Source organism: Macaca nemestrina, chromosome 14, assembly GCF_043159975.1.
Source record: "Macaca nemestrina isolate mMacNem1 chromosome 14, mMacNem.hap1, whole genome shotgun sequence".
Lineage (NCBI taxonomy): Eukaryota > Metazoa > Chordata > Mammalia > Primates > Cercopithecidae > Macaca > Macaca nemestrina.
In genome coordinates this window covers 91,295,333-91,320,111 of record NC_092138.1, presented here as the reverse complement: position 1 = coordinate 91,320,111, position 24,779 = coordinate 91,295,333, and the positions used below count along the sequence as shown (strand labels likewise).

Genomic DNA, 24,779 nt, shown 5'->3' with positions numbered 1-24,779 from the left:
GGAGAATACAGGGCACATACGAAGAACCCACACTTGGAATGACATCAGAATTCTCAGCAGCAACATTGGAAACCAGAAGATGGAAGAGCAATGCTTTCAGATTTTGAGGAAAAGTGATTTCCAATCCAGCGTTCTGTACTCAGCTAAGCTGTCAGCAAGTGTGAGGGCAGAATAAAGGCATTTTCAGACATTTGGTACCTACGGTCATCTGCCTTCTATGTACTCTTTTGCAGGAAGCTCTTGTAGGATGATTCCATATGTATAAAGGAATAACCAAATGGGAGAGAGGTGGGCTCCAGAAAGTAGGGAATTCACGTGGCATGTGGTGAAGGGAAGTCCTGGGATGAGAGCTGAGCTGCTTATGTAGAAAGCCCAGATTTGAACTCTTGAGGGCTTCAGTTGGGATTTCTCCAAGAAACTAAAATGCAAATGGTCAATTTTTTGATGTGTGATCACAGAACACTGTATGGCTAAGTCATGAGCAGTATCTGCTTGGCTATAATGTAAATGCAGAATATTGATTTAACTAAAATTGGGATATTATTAGGAAAAGTGTTGAAGGACAGAGGATATAAGAGCTGAATCCTTAAACTTCTATGGTAGGAGCCAGTAGGTAAAAATCTAAACTTAAGAAACCAAGCCATGTAAGAATAGGAATGTAATATAGAAACATGGAGGTATATAGCAGAAGAAATAGCTAAAGAGTTGAAAGTTGTTTTTCTCTGGGAGTGGGATTTGGGAGGTGAGAGGAGAGGAGAGGGAGAGGACACCATTTTCCATTTAAGCCTTGTAGTACTATTTGATGGTTAAACTGTATATATCTGTAATTGGACTTCAGAAAAATGAAAATGAATGGTGTAATTTAAGCACAACTGTATTGTTACAATTCTAGAAAGTCAGTATTGGTTATTTGATTCCTAGTTCTTTCTATTACAGTTCAATGGGTTTTTATAAAGAATTACCTCTACTTTTTTTGTTTGTGTTCACCTCATTTCTTATAAAAATTTGAAAGGATACATTAATTCTGCTAGGTGCTTAGGAATAAGATGTGGTTCTTACCCTTAATTTTTGACAAGAGTGGACAGAATCCTAGTTCAGGAGTTACCAGGATTTTAAATAGTTAGGAATAGATTCCATGCAGAAGACTAGCGATACGGTCTCCAGTCCTGTTGTGTTGTTGGATGTTAGATCTTCTGAAGGGTTCAGTCAGTGGAATCGTATTGTGTGTGATCATGAGGGAGCCTTTCATATGTGACCAGACCCTAAAGCAATATTTGCAGTCTTGGCTTTTTTTCCTGGAAGTCAGATCTCCTTTTGGATATGGACAGTTCAAGTTTTACCAAATTTGTAACATTTCAAGAGAGACTAAGACTTCGTTGGGTTTTGATGTACAAGTCTTGTAATCATCTCCATGAGCCTGCAGGGCTGGAAATGATCGCATCCTGAGCAGGATGCACCTAGGTTTGGAACCAGGTCTGTTGGGTCAGAGCCTGACTTTGTCCTCCACACCTTCTGGAAGGTAGTCACAGTGGTGGCGAGCGAGTATGGTTTGTAGCGACTGCCACTGTCCTTGGCTCTGCTTTGCTGGCATGCAGCTATTCTGCAAATTGTAACAGCATAGAAATGGAGTTGCATGACAGTTTTGTAATTGCCTAGTATTTTGGAATGATGAAAATTATGTAGGGGATATAGGAGTACTGTGAAAAAACAAAATATTTTTCCTTAAGGAGTTTGGGACAATTTCTTTTTTTTTTTTTTTTTTTTTTTTTTGAGACGGAGTCTCGCTCTGTCGCCCAGGCTGGAGTGCAGTGGCTGGATCTCAGCTCACTGCAAGCTCCGCCTCCCGGGTTCACGCCATTCTCCTGCCTCAGCCTCCCCAGTAGCTGGGACTACAGGCGCCCGCCACCTCGCCCGGCTAGTTTTTTGTATTTTTTAGTAGAGACGGGGTTTCACCGTGTCAGCCAGGATGGTCTTGATCTCCTGACCTCGTGATCCGCCCGCCTCGGCCTCCCAAAGTGCTGGGATTACAGGCTTGAGCCACCGCGCCCGGCCAAGGAGTTTGGGACAATTTCTTAATATTTTTTTCTTGATGTCAACTTCCTTATAATTTGTTTTATTTCATTAGAAATTCAATGAAAAAGATTTGGAAGTAATACAACAGAACCACTATTTAATGACTGCAGAGGATCTCGAGCTCAGGAGTGAAGGCTTAATAACAGAAAAGTGCCCTTCTCAACAGTCACCAGGCAGCAAAACCATCTTCTCTAAGGTAAGCTTGACTGAAATTGGACATTCACATGCGAATGGATTCATATACTTTTTTGAAACATACTTGATAACTCCTTTGATCTAGAGATCCTCAAATGCCTTCTTGTTGATAATTGAGCCTACAACAGGTAGGAGGAGGAGTTCTTAGCCTACCACGTTACAGATTAATATCCTTCAACTGAGTATTAGTCTTTGCACTGCACACGAAACTGAGAAATCACAGCTGCTTGAACCAGAAGCCTCATTTGCTCTATCAGGGCTCACCTCTTAAGAACTATGTAATCCCAAGTGTTTTGTAAGTGTTCCTGTTTAAATTCACACAAAAAATGGCACAGCAGGCCCTTCCTTATCTGGCCCCAAATCATCTTTCCAATCTCATTTTCTTTCATCTCCAGCAATAGCAAATTTCTTATAGATTCCTGAAAACACCATGTTTGTACCTCTCTGTGTCTTTGCATGTGTAGTTCCATCTGCTTGGAATGATTTTTCCTTCCTTGTTTACATGCTAACTCCTGAACGTCTCTGCAGGTGCCATCTTAGTGTCACCTTCTCTCTGGAGTCTTTCCTGATCCTGCTTAGTAGTGCGGTCCCCTCTAGTTAAGTGCCCCTCATGGCACTTACTCTGTACATTGGAGTTATGGGATCCACCCTTCTGCTTCCCCTCACCTGGGCTCCCGTATAGCACCATGGGCAGGCACTTCTGGGGTAGGGAACTGGCACATGTTCCAAATCCCAGTGTTCAGCCTGTTGCCTGGCTGTGTAAATATTTGTTGAGTGAATGAATGAATAATGCAACCAGGCAGCCAGATATGGGAAAGGAAAAGAATTAACTTAAAAAAAAAAAAAAAACTGGCTTAAATTAAGTTCATACATTTGGAAGATAGAGAACTCTTATGCAAATTAGTTTTCTGATGAATGGCTCTGATTGTGACTTGCAGGTTTGTGAAGGGTGATTCTCAAAATAATTAACAACTGGTACAGCATGGGCATCAGCCTTCAGAAAAGACTTGGGCACTAGGGCTGGAGTGGGGACCTGGAGGCCTGCTCCTGTGCCAGGCACAAACCCTGTAGTTTAAAAACTACTAGGGACCTCCTGGGAGGTCCCTAGGGAGGGACCAGGGCAGCTAGCGTGGTTGGAGTGGATGGACCAGGGTTTATTTTCCAACCGGTGTGGAAGTATTTCAGTATTTTAGCAACCAGTGCTAGCCACTGTGCTGTGTATCTGCTCAGTATCAGAGCTTGTCCTGGGGGTATCATTGGCTGAGCAGTTGGAGCTGTTTCTTAATTCTGACCGTTTGTGTATTTGCATTTTGCTGTTTCTCTTGAGAGCATCAGCATGGACTTGTGGAGCCCTTGGGCTGGGCCAGCAATCTGGAGGCCTGGATTTCTCTCTGTTGACTCTGTCATTTCACTTACGTAACCTGGGGCAAGTCTTATAACTAAATCTCAGAGGGCTAATATTTTGTGATTCTAACTAGCGTTTAGTTAATTTGATTTTGACCAACTTTAGTTGGCTAAGATTCACATTAACCTGTAATATAAGGCATAGTCTGTTTCACACCAAGATAGCAGCTCATCAGGTTATTTTAGATGGAAATATCTTCATTACTATGAATGTATTTAGTTAAACTAAAATGCTGTTTTGAATCACATTTTAGTCATGTAAAAAGTATCTCCTGTAATCCCAGCACTTTGGGAGGCCGAGGCAGGTGGATCACGAGGTCAAGAGATCGAGACCATCCTGGCCAACATGGTGAAATCCCGTCTTTACTGAAAATACAAAAATCAGCTGGGTGTGGTGGTGCGTGCCCTTAATCCCAGCTACTCACCAGCCTGAGGCAGGAGAATTGCTTGAACCCGGGAGGCGGAGGTTGCAGTGAGCCGAGATTGTGCCACTGCACTCCAGTCTGGCGACAGAGCGAGACTCCTCCCCCCCCCAAAAAAATTATGTAAATATTGAACAAAATGTTTATAAATTTATTGGACAGGTTGCGTATTTTAAAATTTCAGTTTTATCATTTTGTTTTTAGTTTTTTTGTGCTAGGTGATGTACTTCATATGACCAGAAATATAAAGGTACTGGCTGGCATTTTGGTAATATTCAGATCCTGGTGATATTTAAATTACTGTGTCAAATACCTAAGTATTTTAGCAAAGGCTTTAATTGTGTTCTGCAAGATGAATTGCAAATTGTAGATAGAGATTTACTGGCCAGGCATCATAGCTCACACCTGTAATCCTAGCATTGTGGGAGGCTGAGACAGGAGGATTGTTTGAGGCCAGGAGTTGGAGACCTGTCTTAGCAACCTAGTAAGACCCCAGCATCTACAAAAAAAAAAAAAAATTATAAAAATCAGGTTGGCATAGTGGTGCATGCCTGTAGTCGCAGCTACTCAGGAGTGAGGCAAGAAGATTGCTTGAGCCCAGGAGTTTGAAGCTGGAGTGAACTATGATCATGCCACTGCACTCCAGCCTGGGTCACAGAGTGAGCCCCAGTCTCTTTATTTATTTATTTATTGAGATAGAGTCTTGCTCTGTGACCCAGGCTGGAGTGCAGTGGCATGATCTTGGCTCACTGCAACCTCCGCCTCCCGGGTTCAAGTGATTCTCCCACCTCAGCCTCCCAAGTATCTAGGATTCTAGGCATGTGCCACCATGCCTGGCTAATTTTTTTGTAGTTTTGGTAGAGACAGGGTTTCACCACGTTGGCCAGGCTGGTCTCAAACTCGTGACCTCAAGTGATCCTCCTGCCTCATCCTCCCAAATTGCTGGGATTACAGGCATGAGCTACCTCTCCTGGCTGAGACCCAGTCTTTTTAAAAAACAAAACAACAGCAACAAAAGAATTTTTAGTGATCACTTAAGAATTGTACATTTCTGCTGTCACTTTAAGAAATCCCAACTGTTGCAGCCTTACAGTCGTACCCCCCACTCCCCCGGCCCCAAGAAAGGTGTGCTTTTCAGATCATAGTTCTTTCTTTGTAGAAAATGTGAATTTATTCTGCTGTGCCCTTGGCTATTTTGTGTTGGTTTAGACTTCATCCTCTGCCCATTTCTAGAAAGAACTTGAGGCTATGATCATGTCTCCATAGACTCTGAGCAGTCTGTTTTCCTTCTAATCATTGTGTGATCCTGAGAATTAATGCTAGATGACTAGGGAATTGAAGAATAGAGAGCACAACACACTGACCATATTTAACTTACTGCAGCCAGAGATTGATAGCTTGGTTATTGACATGGTTGGGACATCGCTGCTGAATTTTCCGAGTATTAAAATTAATGTCTTTGTTGCAGGGCTGTGACATAGCTACTGAAATAGACCCCATCTACCTACCAGGCCTCTAAATTGCCTGATTACCAAGAAGTGATCCATTAAGCTTTCTCATTACAGGTCTGCTGTCTCTTTAGATGTGGTCTGCACGTTACATGTGTTTCCTTCAAGTCATTAAGGAAACTACGGTAAAGTAGAAAATGCCCGACTTTGGCGTCAGAATGCCAGTCCTACTACTCACTAGGTCTGTGATCTTGGGCAACTCACTTAATGCCTCTGAAACTCACTTTCCTCATCTGTGAAGTGGACAGTTACATGCCTGCCTTTTGAGAGGATTAGAAATAATGGAAGTGGATTAGTTAAGGTTCTTTTGGTTGCAGGCCACAGAACCTCACATTGGATAGTTTGAGCACAACCACCATGAAAGGGAATATTGATTGGGAGCAGACTTGAGGCTGTCACAGATGCCAGGCAAGACTTGAGCAGCCACACTTTGGGGAGGGTGAAACTGGGGCAGCACCATGGACCTCAACCACAGAAGTCCCAGACTCTAGGGCTCTGTCGGTGACATGACACAGACCCAGAGACTCCCAGCTGTCTGGTGTCTTGGTTTAAATCTCTCAGTTCTTGGGAGAGAACTGTACTGGTTTAGCAAGTGAGCCCAGGGCCTGGCTTACAAAGGAGAGGAGTCTTCTTGGGACTCACCCCTGTGTTGTAGGGACAGTTCTCAGGTGAGGCAGGGGAATGGGGTGAGCGAGGTGGTCATTCCAAGGGCCATGGAGAACACATCGCAGAGCCAGACACTCAGCAGATGTGCAGCAGTGATGAGTCTTCTCTGCACTGAGAGACCTACTGTCTGGGTTGCTTTTTGTTTGGAGGGGCTGGGTGGAGAGGGGAGAGGGGGGGTTGGTTGCTCCTGCTGAGCAGGTGCTTCTCATGACTCCCCTCTGGGCATCCTGGCCGCCTGCCTGTGTGCCGAGGAGATCTACTGGTTTGTCAGCTCTGCTGAGGGAGCCAAATGACTTCATTCTAATGGGGCATGATTCAACACAGGGGAATAGGTGATTGATGAAATGGGACCCAAATGGCTTCAAAGAGTTCATTTATTTAACATGGGTAAGCAATTTGCTTCTAGGAAGACGTTGACTCACTCTGACTTCCATTATGCAAAATATCCCCAGGAATCTCTGCTCTTAAGATTCATATCGGTCTCTGAGTTCCCCTCTTACCTACTTAATCATCAGTTTAGCAATTATTTGTGGCAGCGTTTGATTTGTGCCAGACACTGTGCCTAGCTCAGGACACTGCTGCTTGCCAGGAGCCCTCAGCCTTGTAAACAGGTGGCTGGCATGCCAGCTCTGGGGGCTGGAGGAGGACATCTTTGTCAGTCAAGGAAGGGCTTCCTGATGAGGTTTGGCCTGAGCAGATCCTGTAAAGTGCTCTCGAGTGTGCCAGTGGAGAATGGTAAATGACAGCACTGGGTCTCGGGGAGATAGGCATCCCCCCCGGGACTCTGGTGGAGGGATTTCCCAGTTCCAGTGAGATGCAAGGGCAGGAGGAAGGGAGGAGGGCAGGAGCTGAGGAGAGTGGTGTCCTGAAAATTCTGAGGAACCTTTGGAATAGCTGCCAGAAAGAAGAAAAGAGCCTGAACTGAGATCCAGGCCCTGGTGTGGCAGGCAGTGGGCTGTCCTCCCGTAGGACTAACAGCCAGCCTGCAGAGGTCCTGTTAAGATACTGGGTCCTACAGGTATACATTCCTGGAGTGTCTGTGCCATCCATCAGAAATCCATGTTTACTGTTTTTTTCCCCAATCTTTCTTGGTTGGCTTTGAAGTTACATACTTAGGCACAAATTCTGACTTTACCAGTTACTAGCTTAGTGGACTCTAACAAGTTACTTCTGCTCCTACAGAGTCAGTTTCATCATCTGAAAAATGAGAAGTTCCCTGGAATGCTGTGGCAACTAGAGATAATATGTCAGTAGCTAGTATAGCACTTGGAGCATAAGAATAATGGTAACAGCTGACATTTATCAAATGTTTGCTTCACGCCAGGCATCATTCTGAGAACTTTGTCTGGATTAACTCATTTAATCTCTTTTATGCTCCAGGACGTATGTAGAATTATTACCACTACTTAGAGGTAAGAATATTAGCATACAGGCCAGGCACGGTGGCTCACGCCTGTAATCCCAGCACTTTGGGAGGCTGAGGCAGGAGGATTGCCTGAGCTCAGGAGTTCACGACCAGCCTGGACAACACGGTGAAACCCCGTCTCTACTAAAATACAAAAAATTAGCTGGGTGTGGTGGCGTGCGCCTGTAGTCCCAGCTACTTGGAAGGCTGAGGCAGGAGAATTGCTTGAACCCAGGAGGTGGAGGTTGCAGTGAGCAGAGATTGCGCCACTGTACTCCAGCCTGGGTGACAGAGCAAGACTCCATCTGAAAAAAAAAAAAAAAAAAAGGAAAGAAAAAGAATATTGACATAGAGAGGTTGAATAACTTGTTCAAGGTCGCATAGTTCATAAAGTCACACATTCTTAATCATCACTGCCACTCATGCTAGGTGCTCAAGAAACAATAGATTTTCTTATTTTGTCACTGGCTTTTCTTATTTTCTTTGGCTGGCCTTTATGTGGCTGACAGTGATGATGTTACCCTTGCCAAGCACCCAGATGCATTATATTTAAGGCATCTATTATAGGGCAGTGATGGGTGGGCTGAAGAGAATGGGCCTTGAAGCCCACACCTGGCCTCACCATCCTGACCTTCAGCATGAACAGCCTTCTGTGTCACAGTTTCCTCATCTCTTAAATAGGGAGTGTAGTAACACGTAAGCACATTGGGTCATTGTGAAGATTAAATGAGAAAATGCCTGGAAAGCACTTAGCATGGTGGCTGGCGTACTGGTCCTGGAGAGCCTCCTTGGTCTTGACGTCCTCTTTAAATCCTTCCCACTCTTCTCTGAGGTCCTCTGGCTGCACACGTGGTTGTGTGCAGGTGGGAGCTGAGAGAATCCCACATGATTCTGTTGTTGTGTACAAAAGGCATTTGGGAACTCCTTGTGCCAGTGACATGTGGCATGATTTACAAAAGGGCCTGACATTTCCAGCAGTCTGGATGACTAACTTATCATGACCAGACTGGTGGTTTAGCATTTAAAAGCTTTAATTGGCAGGTGGTGCCTTGGCCTTGTTTTGTCAGGATTGGAAGCATAACAGTATTCCCCTGGATCAGGGCTTCTTCACCTTTTTTGCCCTCTGCATCCTGTTGGGAATCTACTGAAGCCAGAGACCCCTATCTTGAAAAACTGTTTAAATGCATATAATATATATGTAAGATTCTAAAGGAAACCAAATATTTTGAAATTAGGTTATCAAAATATAAATTATGCTATGGAAATGGTGCTTCCTTATTAATATGTTAAATAGTAAGATATGGTGGTGAGTATAAGTAACTACCGTAGTTATGAAGTAGTGGTAAGAATGAATATTTTGAGATATCTGCAATATATACAAAATAACTATTTCTTTTGATGACAAAGTCAAGGTAATACCACTAGTATTACTATGGTTTGTAGCAATAGCAGTATTCCTTCAATTCATAATTGAAGGTAATGCTAAATTTCAGTTAGAGGTTAGTGGAAATAGAGATGTAATTTTTTTCCCTTGCTCATATTCCTTCAGCCTGTAAATTTTAATCAGGTTGAAAACCCCTGTCGTAGGTGGTATCTTAGCTTTAGGAGAAAACGCAAGTCAATGTGAACTACAAAGGCTGTTTGCAGCCCCAATTTCTTCACGAACTGAACATCCGCCTCCAGCATTTAGAGAGCACTTAGTTGGTGATAGGCACTGTGCTGGATATTCTGTATGCATTAACTTCATTTTAACGTTTTTTCTTATTTTGAAATCGTTTTAAATTTGTAGAAAAGTACAAAAATAAAGGATTGTATTTTTTCTGAGCCTTCTGAAAGTTGCCAATGTGAAGTCTTGTCCCCTCTGAATGTGCTAGTGTGTATTTCTTATAAACAGCAACATTCTCCTGTATAACCTCAGCCCAACCACTACAACCAGGAAATTAGCCTGGACTAATTTCCTTCAACACTACCTTCTAATCCTCAGACTCATTCGAATTTCATCACTTGTCTCAATAACACCCTTTGTAGCAAAAGGATCCTATTTAGGATCATGCCTTGCATTTAATAGTCATGATTCTTTAGTCTTTAGTCTGGAGCAGTTCTAAAATCTTTCCTTGACTTTCATAACCTTGGCACTTTTGAAGTGCCCAGGCCAGTTATACCGCAAGAATGTCCCTTCAGTTTGGGTTGTTTGGTGTTTTCTTGCTGATTAGATTCAGTTTATGCATCTGTGGCAGGAATATCATGGTAGCGATGCTGTAGTCTTCTCATTGTGTCCTGTCTAATGGTACACAGTTGGATTTGCCCCATTACTAGCCATGCTAACTTTGATAACTTTATCAAGATAGTGTCTGCCAGGTGTCTTGACTGTCTAGTTATGCTTTTTTCCCTTTGTATTTAATAAATATTTTGGGGGAGGTGTTTTGAGTCTATGTAAATATCTTGGTCTTCAAACTTTTACTTACTAGTTTAGCATCCTTTTGTGTTTCTTGGTAATTATTTATTACTGTGATGGCTGGCGAAGGGTGATTTTTCTAATTCCCTCATTCTTTCTACACTTATTAGTCATCATTTTTCTATAAAGAAAAACCTACTCTTTTCCCCTCCTATTCATATCAGTATGGATTTATGAATTCCTATTTTATTTGGTGGATTATAATCTGTTACTATCAGTTATTATCAGTGGATTATAAACCATTACTCATTATTTATTTCAATGCTCAAATCATCCCCAGATTTTGCTTGTGGGAGCCTTTCCAAACTGGCTGTGTGTGTCCTTTTGACAACATTCCATCATTATAAGCATTTCTTTAAAAAATTTTTTCAGCTTTGAGTTATAATTGACAAATTAAAATTGCATATATTTAGGGTACACTAGATGTTTTGAGATATATATATATACACACATTGTGAAATGATCACCATAATCAAATTAATTGGCATATCTATCATCTCACGTTGTTACCTTTTTTTGTGATGAAAAAACCTAAGCTCTACCTTCTTGGCACGTTTCAAGTGTAAAATACAGTATTTTTTTGTTTGTTTGCTTGTTATTTCAGGGTCTTGCTCTGTTGCCCAGGCTTCAGTGCAGTGGCATAATTCTAGCTCATTGCAGCCTCAAACTTCTGGGCTCAAGGGATCCTCCTCTCTTAGCCTCCCAAGTAGCTGGGACTATAGGGGCATGCCACCATATCCTGCGCATGTTTTTATTTTTTACTTTTTTATAGAGATGGGGTCTCACTATGTTGCCCAGGCTGATCTTGAACTCCTGGCCTCAAGTGATTCTCCCACCTTGGCCTCCCACAGAGCTGGGATTATAGATGTGAGCCGCTGTGCCTGGCCAGGGTATTGTTACTTATAGTCATCATGCTGTGTATTACATCTCTGGAATTTATTCATCTTGCATAACTAAAACTTTGTTCCCTTTCGCCAACATCTCCCATATCCTCATCCCTCCAGCCCCTGGCAACCACTGTTCTATAAGCACTTCCTCATATTTGGGCACAATAAAATACTATACACATATCTTTTGTTGTTCCTGATTTTCCTTGTCCTAATATGGGAATCAGCAATTTCTCCAGGTATCCCTGATTCCTTACAGTACAGTTTATATTTCATCTGCTCCATGACTCCACAAGGCAGTGGTAATTGTCCACCAGTTTTACAGGTGAGAATACCAAGGCTCCTAATAAGTAACTTCCCAGAGTCTCAGAACTGGTAGGTGGCAGAACCAAATTTTGAACATTAAAAAATTTCACATTTGTGAATGTGAATTCATAAAATGACATCCCCATTTCATAAATGAGGAGACCGAAGCTCAAAGAGTTTTGTTAAGCTACTTACCCAAGATCATACCTCCAGTAAGTGGCAGAGATCCAACTCAGATCTCTTAATCATCACTGTGCTCTGGATGCCTCCCAAGAATGCCTCAGTTGACCTCTTCTACTTGACTGTCACTAAATCCCTAGTCCCCAGTACTTGCCAGGTTTTGGTTTGTGAATTTCTCTTCTTTGGAGCAACAGTGAATATGGAAAGACATTTTTTTGTAGTGTTGTAGAAATGGTGACCAGTAGCTCTGAGGGATGACAGTCTCACGATGGGCTAATCCCATAACTGATGCGTCTTCCTAGCAGCTGTTGGAAGCAGTATTGGAAGCTCAGCTCTCAGCTTCGTTCTGGGATAAGTGATGGACAGTCATTCCCCACTCCTCCTGAAGGTGGTGCTCTCTGACTGTGGCCTGAGCCAGAGCCAGGCACAGGGCCTCACCTTCGTTTGGTTTTAAAAACTGGGACTAGCTACGTATGTTTGCATAATATAAGGATGTACTCTTTCAAAATTCTTCCCTTAATGTCAAATGCCCTTTGTCATTTCCAGGAAGAGAAACAATCATCAGACTATCAAGAGCTGATTCAGGTCTTAAAGAAAGAGCAGGACATCTATACCCATCTGGTCAAATCTCTGCAGGAATCAGACAGGTAAGGGTTTCTGTCTGGACATCATACATGTGAATGCGAACACACACACACACGCACCCCTTCAGTCAGTGCTGGTGATCTCTAAGGCAGCAACGCCCTGCCAGTTTGCTTATGGAGCTTACAAAGCTTGGGTGGCGATTGCACTATTTAATAGTCACATGCACCTGTTTTCTATCAAGAATTGTCTGATTTTTGGCAACAAAATTGATTACTTAGGTTTTAAAATCATGATTACTCAGGTTTTAAAAATACTTTATTGTATATTTAGAAAGTGCTTCTTTGTGTATTATCTCATATGATCCTCACAGCCTTTCTGTGAAGTAATTGTAATGCTATCCCTGTTTTCTATAAGGTCATGAAAACTAAGATAGGGTAAGTTACTTGCTCAAAGTCACGCAGATGTCAAGTGACAGAACCCTGGGACTCAAACAAGTCTCCCTGTCTCTGCAGAATTGCTGAAATGAGTTGCTGCCAGCAAGGTGTGGTGGGGAGAGCCAACTCTAGGATTGAGAGGCCTTGTTCTAGCCCTGGCTCTCCCACTTTCTAGCTCTGTGTCCACAGGCAAGTGCTGCTCTGGGCCTCTGTCCACGTATCTGTACACGCAGGGTTGGCCTCAGGGATTTCTCAATTCTGAGAAATTTTTTTTTTTTTGAGATTGAGTCTTGCTCTGTTGCCCAGGCTGGAGTGCAGTGGTGTGATTTCTGCTCACTGCAACCTCCGCCTCCCAGGTTCAAGGGATTCTCCTGTAGTTGGGACTACAGGCACGTACCACCACACCCGGATAATTTTTTGCATTTTTAGTAGAGACAGTGTTTCACTGTGTTAACCAGGATGGTCTCGATCTCCTGACCTCAGCATCCACCCACCTCCACCTCCCACAGTGCTGGGATTACAAATGTTGGCCACCACTCTCTACACAGTGGGATGGGTACAGTTGAAAGGTATGATGTCTGGGATTCATTTCCAAACTGTGCAGAAGCTGAGGAGGAGGATGGGGATATCAAAAGAACAAGATTGGCCCTGGTTCTCTGATCGTTGGGGCTGAGGTATGTGTAGATCGGGGAGCAGTTCATTACAGTAGTTTTTTTTTTTTTTCCCCTTTTATATATGTCTAAACTTTTCTATAATAAAAAGTTAAAAAAGAATCACCCCTCATTTCTCCCTCTTGTATGTCCTCTACTCTCACCATAGTGAGCTCTTTATCGTTCCCTGGGCTATACCTTCACCTGTGTTTCCTACCCTTCTATTCTCAACCTTTCCCCTACTTTGTCTCCTCCCAGTCCTTTAGAATTTAGCGTGAATGTTACCTTTGTCAAGTGGCCCCGCTAATCCCCAGAACAGTTGCCTCTGTGTTTCTGCCCTGCGTGGGGAGGTCACCTTATGTAGGTCTGTGCCTGCTGTGCCTCCTCACCTCAGGGCAGGGGTCCCACCTTACTGTCTCGGCTCCCCAGGGCCTGGTACAGAGTAGGCACTTGGGAAATGTTCTGTGCAGGAATGCCCCTCCCCGCTGTGTTCTAAATTATGAGCTAATTTCCAGATTTTTTCATGGGAAATGAGTTTAGGGAAAATGAAAACATGCCGCTGAAATTCTGGGAGTAGGCGTCACTCTCTGAAAGTGAGTTTTTTCGAGAAACCTCAGCTGCTGGTCATTTTCACTTGGCGAGTGGTGTGGGGGGAGGTGGCGTGGGGGGTTGAGTCATGTGTGGAAACTCACAGAGGAATGGACACATTTCATTTCAATCCCACAGCTTCTCTGAATAGGAGCCAGGTTGATTCTGGGTACTGAGAGGCCTTGTGGGTGGATATGGTTGTGCCTGAGTCTTCTCAGCTTCATGAGGGGCTCCCAAGTTTCACAGGCTCTTTCTTAATGAATGAAAACTTGGATGGGACTGAGGCGGGTCAGGGCTAACTCAGACTAACAAGGACTAACCAGGACTAACAAGGATTCTTAAAAGGTTTCCTGTTCATCTTCAGACTTGTAATACATTTAGTAGGAGACAGACCTGGGTCCACATCTCAGCTGTGCCACTCAGTAGCCCTGAGCTCCTGGGTAAGTAATTTCTCACCCTGAGCCTCAGTGCGTTTGTGAAATTGAGATTGGCTGGTCTGCCTACTTACCTACCTACTTAGATATCTACCTACTTTACAGGGTTCTGTTGAAACTAGAGAGAACACTGTTTAAAGACCTAATACTTCCTGGCATGTAGTAAGCACTCAGTAAATGGTAAGATTTCTTAAGAATAATGACAACATGAAAAGCTTATATATGTCTTAATATTCCATTATGCAGAAACTTAGTTTGCAGGAGGTTTTTGATTCCTCAGACCTTGGCATATCCAGAGGGCAGAATGTGGGCTAAGGAAGGTAGAGCTCCTTTTTGTAACTCCAGCACTGTTCATTCTGGAAATTGGCAGGAAAGGTGGATGACCCTGGAGACAGATGATGTACTATGATTAAAATTGGAAAGGAAGGTCAAGAAGGGAGGAAACTCATTGTAAGATTGTGGTTGATCCTTTCACTTTTACATTTTTATTCTTCACAGCAGCACTTAGAAGTTGGCGGATTATCCCCAAATTACGGAAGTGGAAATGTGCATTCTAAGACGCTGTGTATCACCCAGTGTTCCACAGTGAAGGATTATCAGTGCTCTGGTCGCCTTGACTCCCAAGCCAGGTTCTTGCTGATACACTCCCCATCTTGAGGACTAGCACCGTTTCCCTTTAACTCAGGATATCTCAGCCTCAGCAATATGAGGCTTTGGGGCTGGATAATTTTTTTGTCATGAGGGCATGTCCTGTGCTTTGTAAGATGTTTAGCAATCCCCTGCCTCTACCATGGGAAGGTCGGCACACCTGGTCCTCCCATGCCAGTTGTAACAACGCAGAATGTTTCCAGACATGGGCAAGTGTCCCCTGGGGGGTGGGGGCAAAATCATCTCCAGGTGATTATCGTTGCTGTAACTCATGAAAATCAGCAATCTTGGCTCATAAATATTATCTTCTGGATGGGAGTTGTTGGAGTATGTGGAAGGAAGGAAATGATGCTCGTTGAGCGTCTCATATGTGTTAGCCTCTGTCCTAATGTCTTTCCCATGTAACATCTCATTTATTCCTCAAAACAATCGCAAAGCAAAGGTATTATTATCCCCATTTTGTGTGAGGAAATCAGGACTCAGTTAGTTGAACTGGCTTGCTCAGTAGTGGTAACGTGCTATTTTGAGCTTGGATTTCTCTGACTCCTTGTTTCTGCTCCTGTCTGCCCCGCCCCAATTCAGGAAGAGGAAGGTTTTTGTTTTTTTCTGAGTGAAGCACCTTTTGTTCTCCCAACTCCTCACACCTTGAAAAGATTCTCAAGTTGGGAAAACATAAGTGACAGGCACAGGAGCAGCAGCTGTGTACTTTTCACCCTGTCAGAAAATGGAAGAGGGAGTGAAGCAGTTAGCTTTCCTCAGCCCTAATCACAGAAGCGTCTCTAAAACAGCCTCCTTTTTTCCCCCTGGTTAAATGCCTCTGCAGCACGACCACATCCAAGCGAGTGCTGTGCTGTGACACCTCTGTGAGGTTTTTCATCAGCCTTACAAATTGATCATTATGATTGTCTTAAAATGGAACTAGGAACAAGTTGCTAGTAGGGCCCTTTCCCTTGCATGAAGACTGCTTCACGAGGAACTGTCCTCAAAGCAGCAAGCATAGAAGATTAGACATCATGGTTTATTTTCCTTCCAGTGTGTGTTGATTTATGTGTGCAGTTCGATGGATGGAGCTGGAAGTCTCTGAAGGAGAAGTGGGGCTTCTTTGAGGAGTCTGGCACACATATTTAGAGCAATTGCCTCTAACCATTCGGGGGCTATTGATCCCTTTTGAAAAATCTGATGAAAGCTTATAGGCCCTCTTCCTATTCATTCATTTTTTGCAGATAATTTCATGGCATTGATGGACCTTTTTAGGGAACCATAGGCGCTGGATGGAGAGTCATAGATCTCTTAGTATCTAAAAAAGAAGTCTGTCTGATTTGTTAATGTGTTTCAGTAGTCTTAAAAATGTTCATATACTTTGACCCAGTAATTGCATTGCTGGGAATCTTTCTTAAGAAAACAACCTGGATGTCAAACAAGGCTTTAACCACAGAGATGCACAGTGAAGCATTATTTATGCTATTCAGATGTCAGCTGGGGTCTCCATGTTCTTCTGAGAGCTGGATTTAAGTGGTTCCGATCTCTGCCAATTGCACATCAGTAGGAGTCCAAAGCCGTTCCTATGGATCCGCACTGTCCAGTTCAGTAGCCACTAGCCATGTGGCTGTTCACATTTAAACTTACTGTAAATTTAATAAAATGAAACATTGGCCGGGCGAGGTGGCTCAAGCCTGTAATCCCAGCACTTTGGGAGGCCGAGACGGGCGGATCACGAGGTCAGGAGATCGAGACCATCCTGGCGAACACAGTGAAACCCCGTCTCTACTAAAAATACAAAAACTTAGCCGGGCGAGGTGGCAGGCGCCTGTAGTCCCAGCTACTCGGGAGGCTGAGGCAGGAGAATGGCGTGAACCCGGGAGGCGGAGCTTGCAGTGAGCTGAGATCCGGCCACTGCACTCCAGCCTGGGTGACAGAGCGAGACTCCGTCTCAAAAAAAAAAAAAAAAAAAAAAAAAAAAAAGAAACATTTAGTTCCTTGGTACATTAGCCACATTTTAAATGCTCAGTAGGCACCTGTAGCTAGTGGCTACTGTAGTTGACAGTGAAGGTATAGAATATTTCCATCACTGGAGAAAGTTCTGTTGGACAGGGCTCCCCAAGATTAATGCAAATTCTGGGAGGTGTGCATTTTCTTGGCCTCCTCTGGGTTTTGGGCTTCTAGTCCATGCAAGCTCTCTGTACAGCTTAGCACTACGTCTCCTCTCCCAGAATAAAAATCCACTCATACTATGCATTTCTGAGTGGTTAATCCATCACAGTGGAGTTTTGTTGGCCCCTAATAGATTAGTCCTTTTCTCCCTCTTATTGTTGACTCACTCTTCCTTTATTTTTTTCTCTTCCCACCTGTCCCCTACCCTTACTTCCAATATGACTCTTTTGAGGAGTGCAGCAGGAGTCCTCTGTCTCCCTTTCTTCTGAAGCCTGGGTGTCCAAGTGACACCCAGGCCCTGGGGAGCCTCCCTTTCTATACCCAACCCTCTCAGGGCATTGTTCAGAACAGAGACACGTTCTGGACTGGAGAATTACATTATTTTCACCTAGTTATGCCTATAGCAAAAATTTGGAAATGACCCAAGTATCCACTAATAGGGGATGAGTTAAAGTAAGTGGTAGGACATTCACCTAGTTTAATATTATATGGTCATTAAAAATGATGTTTGCAAATAATTGCTAAAAATATAGGGAATTATGAAGTGAGGAATGCATATCAGCATTGTATGTCTAGTATTATTTCAGCCATGTAAATTACTCATAGGGGAAAAGATTGGAAGGAAATACAGTCTGCCGTGTGTTAGTTGGTAGTAGGAGCCTGGTAATTTTTGTTTTCTTTATAGTGTTGTATTTAAAATCTTCTATAGTAAACCTGTATTTACTTTTATAACCAGAAAAAAACACAAATGACATAAAAATCACAGGAACGCTTTCTGGGCTTTGCATCTAAAAGTACAAATAGGCCTGTTTTAAAACTTCTGGTGTCTTGTTTTACCAAGTATCAACAACCTGCAGGCTGAGTTAAACAACATTTTTGCCCTGCGGAAGCAACTGGAGCGGGATGTGCTTTCATATCAGAATTTGCGGAAGACCTTGGAGGAGCAGATCAGCGAAATTCGGAGGCGGGAAGGTACACACTTTATTCTATGTGCTTCTCTTTGGTTTTTCCACTTGGAGGGCATGAACTGAACTTCACCAGAGTCCTAAATATTTGTTAAGGGATGAAGCATACACAGGGTTTCGTCTGGAGATCCTTTTTGTGGTGACCATGCTGATGTTAGCCTTCCTAGTAGAAGAGCCCAGGAAGTTGTACTAAATTCTGCCGAACGTCGGGTGCAGGATTGCTTCCTTGCTGCCTCTACTGTTTTCTGCATCGTTTGATACTTCTAGTTCCAAATATCCCTGGGCACTTGCAATCCCCTTTTCTGGGGGATTATAGCCCTCACTGCCCAAAACATCTGAGTACTGCCTACCACAGCACCTACTGCAGAGAGCCCAAGACCACACACACATATGGGTGAGACGCTGTTTTAGGTTGAAGCACTGTTTTTAGTGCTATATATGCAGTAAAGGAGGGCTACAACATGAGGGTCCTGTGGGACATATGTTTTCTATGTTCCTCACAGTAATATTAAGATTTGACCCTCTCCCCTGGTAGAACTTGAGCCCTTCAAAGTTCGGGTTGGTATCTGATTTCCTTCTGTATCTCTAGCCTGGTGCCTGACACATATGGTAAAAATTGATAACAGTGGTAGGTTTGACATCTCTTGAGCATCTGCTATGTACGAGGCACAGTGCTAGGCACCTGACTTTCCACCTGTGACCCTCACAGTCATCTCATTAGGTAGAGTAGGTATTATGTTCATATTACAGATGAAGAAACCAAGGCTCAGCTGGGGGTTGATGTGCCCAGATTTGAGCCAAGGCATCTTCCTTTAAGTTTAGCTCTTTCTAGTATTCTGTGCCGTATTTTAGTTGTATCAACTCTTACACGTGTGTGTTAAATGAGATACTGTTCGTGGATATGCCTTGCTCAGTACACATATACACACATCTTCCCCCCGCCCCCTGCTTCTCCCCTTCCTATTACAATTGACCTTTGCTGCAGAGGAAGCAGATCCTTACATCGGTGACCAGAGATTCTTCTGTCTTAGCACTAGCAGGCACTTTCTGCACTTAGTATGCTGGTTTCCCGTGAGGGTTCTGGGGCCCGTAAAAAAATAGATCAGACACTTTTATCTCCCTTGAGTTCTGCCCTTGTGGGTCACATCTAATTTTTCTGCATTTTCCCCTAAACAGAATCAGTCCCTCATTGAAACTGAAATCACCATTTTCTTGTGCCATTCAGAATGGTCTCCAGGCACAATACTTGATATGCAAATTATAATTCACAGTTGGCCACAGTGAAAACCTACGGCCTAAGATGAAACCATACATTGAAATATCAGCCTGTTGAGAAAGGGAAAATTACTTTTACGCCAAAGGTGGTGCCTTAGGCGCCCTCTGTGTACTATGCTCCCTTCCGCCCCACCTCCCCCATTCACTTTGCTTTGGATGGATTGCACTGGGATCAGTCTTGGGAGGACCTGTTTCTGATATTCCTTTTCTCTTCCCCCTCCCCACCTTTTGTTTTTTTGGGCAGAAGAATCATTTTCATTTTATAGTGATCAAACATCTTATCTAAGTATTTGCCTTGAAGAAAACAATCGGTTTCAAGTGGAACATTTTTCTCAAGAAGAACTTAAGAAAAAGGTATTGACCTATTAACTTGTAGTGCATTTCTTTTTGTTAGATTGTTTGTTGTATCTTGGGTTCCTGATGAAGGTTAAGATTCTGAAGGCCCCTCTCCTTCCTTCCTGTCCCCTCTGCCTTGTTGTGTGTGCCCCTCCTGTGTCCATTACCTGGAGTACCTTCCCTTGTGTCTGATAAACTCCCCAGGCCTAAGAACCCAGCCAGGCTTGATCTCGTTGAAGAAAAGGTCTCTGGCCCCTCCGTTTAGAGTTAGCCACTTTTCCTTCAGGCTGTTCCCCTCTTTTTTTTGTACCTAATCCAAATCGATGTCCTTCTCTTACTGATCTGTAATTATGTGGTTATTTGTCTATATTTCCTTGCTAGGTTGTGAACATCTTAAACTTAGTGATTATGTCTTACTTATTTCTGATTTCCCGTTGCCTGGCACACATATAGGAGCTCATAATGGATACATTTTGAATGAATAACGTTCCAGGTTTGATCGATACATCTTTTTTTAAACTGGAAAGGTTCTTCAATGTGTTGATCAGTGGCCTGGTTAGAGTGGTTTAGTGTTTCAAGGTTCTAAAAAACATTGTTAGGAATAGGAGGTTTGAGACTGTTTGGTTTATTGTAAAATTATCATGTATGTGTGACTGAGATTCAGTTTCCGTCTTGGAATAATTTACATTCTGATAGAAGAGATAGGCATGTAAACAAGTAATTGCAACGTGAGGTGCAAGGTTGCTGTATGGGCAGCTGTACAAGGTATAGAAATAGCAGAGGAGAGGTTAATTGCCTGTATGGGAGATGGCGGGGTGAGCTTACTTGATCAGGGGAAGCTTCTCAACAGAAGTGAGACTTGAAGTGGGTTTTGAAGGACAAATTCAGAGTTTGCCCAGGTCTCCACTTTCTCAGCAGAGAAAGAGAAAACAGCCTGTGTAAGGCACAGAACAAAGGAATAGCAAGGAGAATAAAATTTTGGGTATTTTGGGAGGAATAGGGCAAGGAGTATGGAGGCAGCTGTTAGTTTTTAAAGATGAAGAAAATAGAGATGATAATAGCTGCTGCTAGTGCCTACTGGGGCTGTGGTAAGGCCAGGAGGTAGTTCACTTGGTTGGCACTTAGTAAATTCAGAATGTCTTGTTCTTCCTACTAGAACCTCCTTGAGGATTAGATCCAATTTTTGTTCATATTTTGATGTATTGGATATCTACTATGTGTACTCAGGGTGAGAATTTCCATGTTATTTGAAGAGCTAATAATCGCTTCCATCAAGAAGCCTCGGAAAATTACTGGCCGTTGGGATTTGAAGCCTGCAGGAAACCAAGGTGGTGTCTGCTCGGTTCCTTAATGTGTCTGGCCTCGCAAGACCCAGGCCCAGCTCTGCCTGTGTAGAGGCAGCTGCTCTTTCCCATATGGTTAGGCACTTTGGCCATTGTTCTGTCTCGTTTAGCTCTCTAGACACCCCAGCTGTGGGACTTTGGCAGTTAAATTTCTTTGTATTTCATGTCCTCATTGTAAAATGGAGATAGACACACTAGCCTGTTCACCTCCTCAGGATTTTTGCAAGGAGTGATTGACTAAAGCTTGTAGGAGTGTTTTACTAGCCGTAAATTGCTTCATAATTGACAACTGTTAATATTACTGGCATTGCCAGATAGGTGTGCAGAGGAGGAGGTCACTAGTGAAAAGTAAGACTCTGATACAGTTTCAGAAACTTTAGCCTTGGGAGACTTTTCCTCCAGAGGACCTCAAGTGCAGGAGAGAGATAGTATTAGCTGTCACTGACTGAACACTTAGACCGTGCCAGGGACTTCAGTGCACTGTGACCACAATCCTGTTCAGTTCTCATAGTAACTCTACAGATGAGGAAACTGGGACTTCGATTGTGCAGTTTGCCCAGGATCTTTTTGCCTTGAAGTGATGGCTCTGGGATTAGAATACTGGTATGTCAGATGTTAAAGCCAGTGTTTTTGTCACTGTGCGCAGGGTATCCTGAGGGCTAGAATCAGCCTGATTCCCCATAACCGTGGTGCCAAAGAGTCGCTTAATAGGGCTGTCTGGGGCTGTGGCCCCGGGAAGCTGAAGTCTCCTGTTGGGTGGACAGCCCTGTCCTTGTTCTTACCTCCTAGGTCAGTGACCTCATACAGCTAGTGAAGGAGCTGTATACAGACAACCAGCATCTGAAGAAAACCATTTTTGATCTCTCCTGCATGGGTTTCCAGGGAAATGGGTTTCCAGATAGACTTGTGTCTACAGAACAAACAGAGGTAAGAAACATTTTTGTTGTCATGTGCTGATTACAAAAATAAAACAACTGGCTTGGTATGGTGGCTCACGCCTGTAATCCCGGCACGTTGGGAGGCTGAGGTGGGAGGATCGCTTGGGCCCAGGAGGTTGAGGCTGCAGTGAGCTGTGATTACACCACTGCACTCCAGCCTGGGGGATAGAGCGAGACCCTGTCTCAAAAAAAAAAAAAAAAACTCATCAAAACCATATATTCATATATATGTATGTATGTATACAAACCATATATTTATATATATGTATGTATGTATAACAACCTGAAAGGTTTTTCAAGACTGCATCTGTTCCTGGGGAGATCTCTAACTGAAATTCCCTTTGTTGTGAACTGGTTATTGAGAGTCCCGCTAGGCTGTCAGGTCTGCTCACAGGCTTCCTCAGGTTCGAGTCATGTCTCCATGGACACATTCGATATACTGTGATGCTTTGACTCTGGTCCAGCCCTGGGACCTGTGCTGCAGATGGCACACATCTGGATGAGTGATGTGGTCTCAGAGGGATCTGGAGAGTTTCCAAACCACCCAGATAATTTGAATAGTGTGGATGCAGCCTTAATGAATACATTAACATTGAAAAACTGACATACACACAACCCACCCGGGAAAAGAGGAAAGAAGTCTTATTCACCTTGATGACTTCTGGGCCTCAGTGCTGATCTTGGTGATTTGTTGGCTCTGATTTTCTCTGTTTGGGACCCGGGCTGCACAATGGGAGGACCCTGAAGCTGTGATGTTGTTTCCCTCTTCATTCCCTATCTTGGCCCGACTCTCCCGTAGGAAGCACCTTGCTTCATGTGCGTGTTAGCGTTGTTTCGGAAGACCAGAACTGCTCTCCCATAAAGTGCAGTAGTAGGGCCTTTATGTACTTGGGTCCCTCGTGTATGAAACTGGAATCTTCCTGGTTGGGGTTGTCTTCTGCTCTACCTGGAGTGCCAGGTAGATGGAGAACTCACATTCATTGCAACATCATTTCTTGGGAAAGATTTGTCAGCCTTAAGCTGTCTCCTCCTGCCTTCAAAGTGGGAAATGCTCAAAGGTATTTATGCTGCACTCTGGCCATCTTCTTTCTTTGTGAGAGGGAACGTTATTGATCTTAGCCTCCAGGACTCTAGATAATTTTGAAAACTAAGAATATCTGTGATCCATTTAGGGAGAAACAAGTCTGATTTGCTTCCTCCGAGGCAGCGTTCTTCACCAACTTCATTTGAGACACAAATGGTGTGTTTTGTTTGTTCATTTGCCCTTTAAAACAAAAGTCTGTTAAATGTCCCATTATGTCCTTTGGAGAAAACGGCTTTTTCTTTTTCCCACCCTAAGATCTTAATATCAGCTGACTCAGATTTGTTGAGTCTTTTATCATATTGTACTTCGATTTGATGTTCCCCATGAATAGCCTTGTTCTTTATAGCATAGCTCCCCATCATCCCCCAGAATGGGATGGGAAAGGTGATGTGCCCACTGGAATCTTAGCTGAGGGAGTAGATGGAGTTACGGTGAGGGTGAGATGGGAAAGAGCAGAGCCTGCGGTTCTCTGGGAGTACATGTGGTTCTCCTTTGATGAGAAACAAATCAGAAACAAACCAGAAATGTGTATATTGTCCACAGCATTTCCCGAGCAGCATGACTTGCAAAGTGGGATCTGGGTATGATTCCTGTTCTCTAGTAGCCTATAAATCAGAAAAGGTGGGGGGAAAGCAAGAATATTTTTATTTTTAAAATTCAGTATTTTTTCTCCAATATTTAATTAACCCATAGCATTACCCCAACATTTGGAAAACAGAGAGAATAAATTACCCCTATTTCTGTCACTTTAAAACAAGCACACAGTTAATTAACATTTGGAAGTGTTCCTTCTGTTATTTGTGTGTATGAACATGTGTATGCACATACCTCTGCTGGAATGCAGCTTTGTCTTCTGTTCTTGCTAATTGCTATTATGTCATAGCATCTCATCCCATCTTATGAATGTGCTGAAACTTAACTGCCTCACTGCTGTTGGACATGTAGGTTATTTCTAGTGATTTGCCATTTTTAATTCTCTAATAAATGTCTTTGGACACAAATCTTTTCCTGTGTTTAGGTTTTTTTTTTCCTTAGAGTTGATTCCCAGATATGTGTCATTAGTAGGTCAAAGGACAGATATAAATATGCAATAGGCATGTAATTTATTTTCATTTATTTATTTATTCTACCCCGCCCCCCAACAACTTTTAATTTGTAAAAGACTATAAGTAGTTTGAAGGCTCTAATAGAGTTTGTCAGGTTTCTTTTTAAGATGCTGGCTCTGGTGTAGAACCTCACCAGCTGGGTACCATGGTGCTCAGTTCCTGCCTGCTGGTAGTTCACACAGACACCACCAAACAAAACACCAAGAACAGGTATCCTGTTGTTGCTGTGTACATTTAAAAAAATATGAGGTTGCACCTATTTTCTCATATTTATTTGCTGGTTATTCATGCGTTATAGGATAATTAGGTTGAAAATTGATACAGGGGAGTGATTTCAGCAGAGTGTAGTCAGGATGGTGAGCATAGAAAGCCAGGAACTGTATAAGTTGTGGACCTGCCTTCTGAGTGCAGGCTATGTGTAAAGAAAGCATGTGGCATGGGTCCTGGCACACTGCAAAGGCTCGAAAGCGTTAGTTACTATTATTATTTACTTATATTGTCATTATTAAGAATGGTTAGAAAACTAACTTTTTTTTTGACGTAGAGAGGAAACCTGGACAAAGGGGCATAATGTAATTGAACTCAAATATTTGTAGGGCTGTCATGTTGACAAGAAATAGACCTTAGTGACTCTAAAGGACAGAAATGGTTCTCAGAAGTAGAAGGTGCTTGTTAAATATTCTGCTAATAGTAACAATAAAACCTGGTTTGTCAGAGCAGATTTAATTTCATTAAAAGGAG

General features: G+C 43.1%; 1 protein-coding gene across 4 annotated transcripts in view; it reads left to right on the top strand.

The window, feature by feature from the left end:
• LOC105487136 (CDK5 regulatory subunit associated protein 2) overlaps window positions 1-24,779 on the top strand; it is a 191,185-nt gene that overhangs the window by 86,346 nt on the left and 80,060 nt on the right. For 2 of the 4 annotated variants that reach the window (XM_071078251.1, XM_011750442.2), the window contains exons 14-18: window positions 2,126-2,269; window positions 12,048-12,148; window positions 17,833-17,963; window positions 19,479-19,585; window positions 21,700-21,837. In XM_071078251.1, the coding sequence (XP_070934352.1) occupies window positions 2,126-2,269; window positions 12,048-12,148; window positions 17,833-17,963; window positions 19,479-19,585; window positions 21,700-21,837 (621 nt within the window). Of the gene's footprint in view, window positions 1-2,125; window positions 2,270-12,047; window positions 12,149-17,832; window positions 17,964-19,475; window positions 19,586-21,699; window positions 21,838-24,779 lie in introns of all 4 variants that reach the window. The other 2 variants (XM_011750445.2, XM_011750441.2) reach the window with 1 other exon arrangement.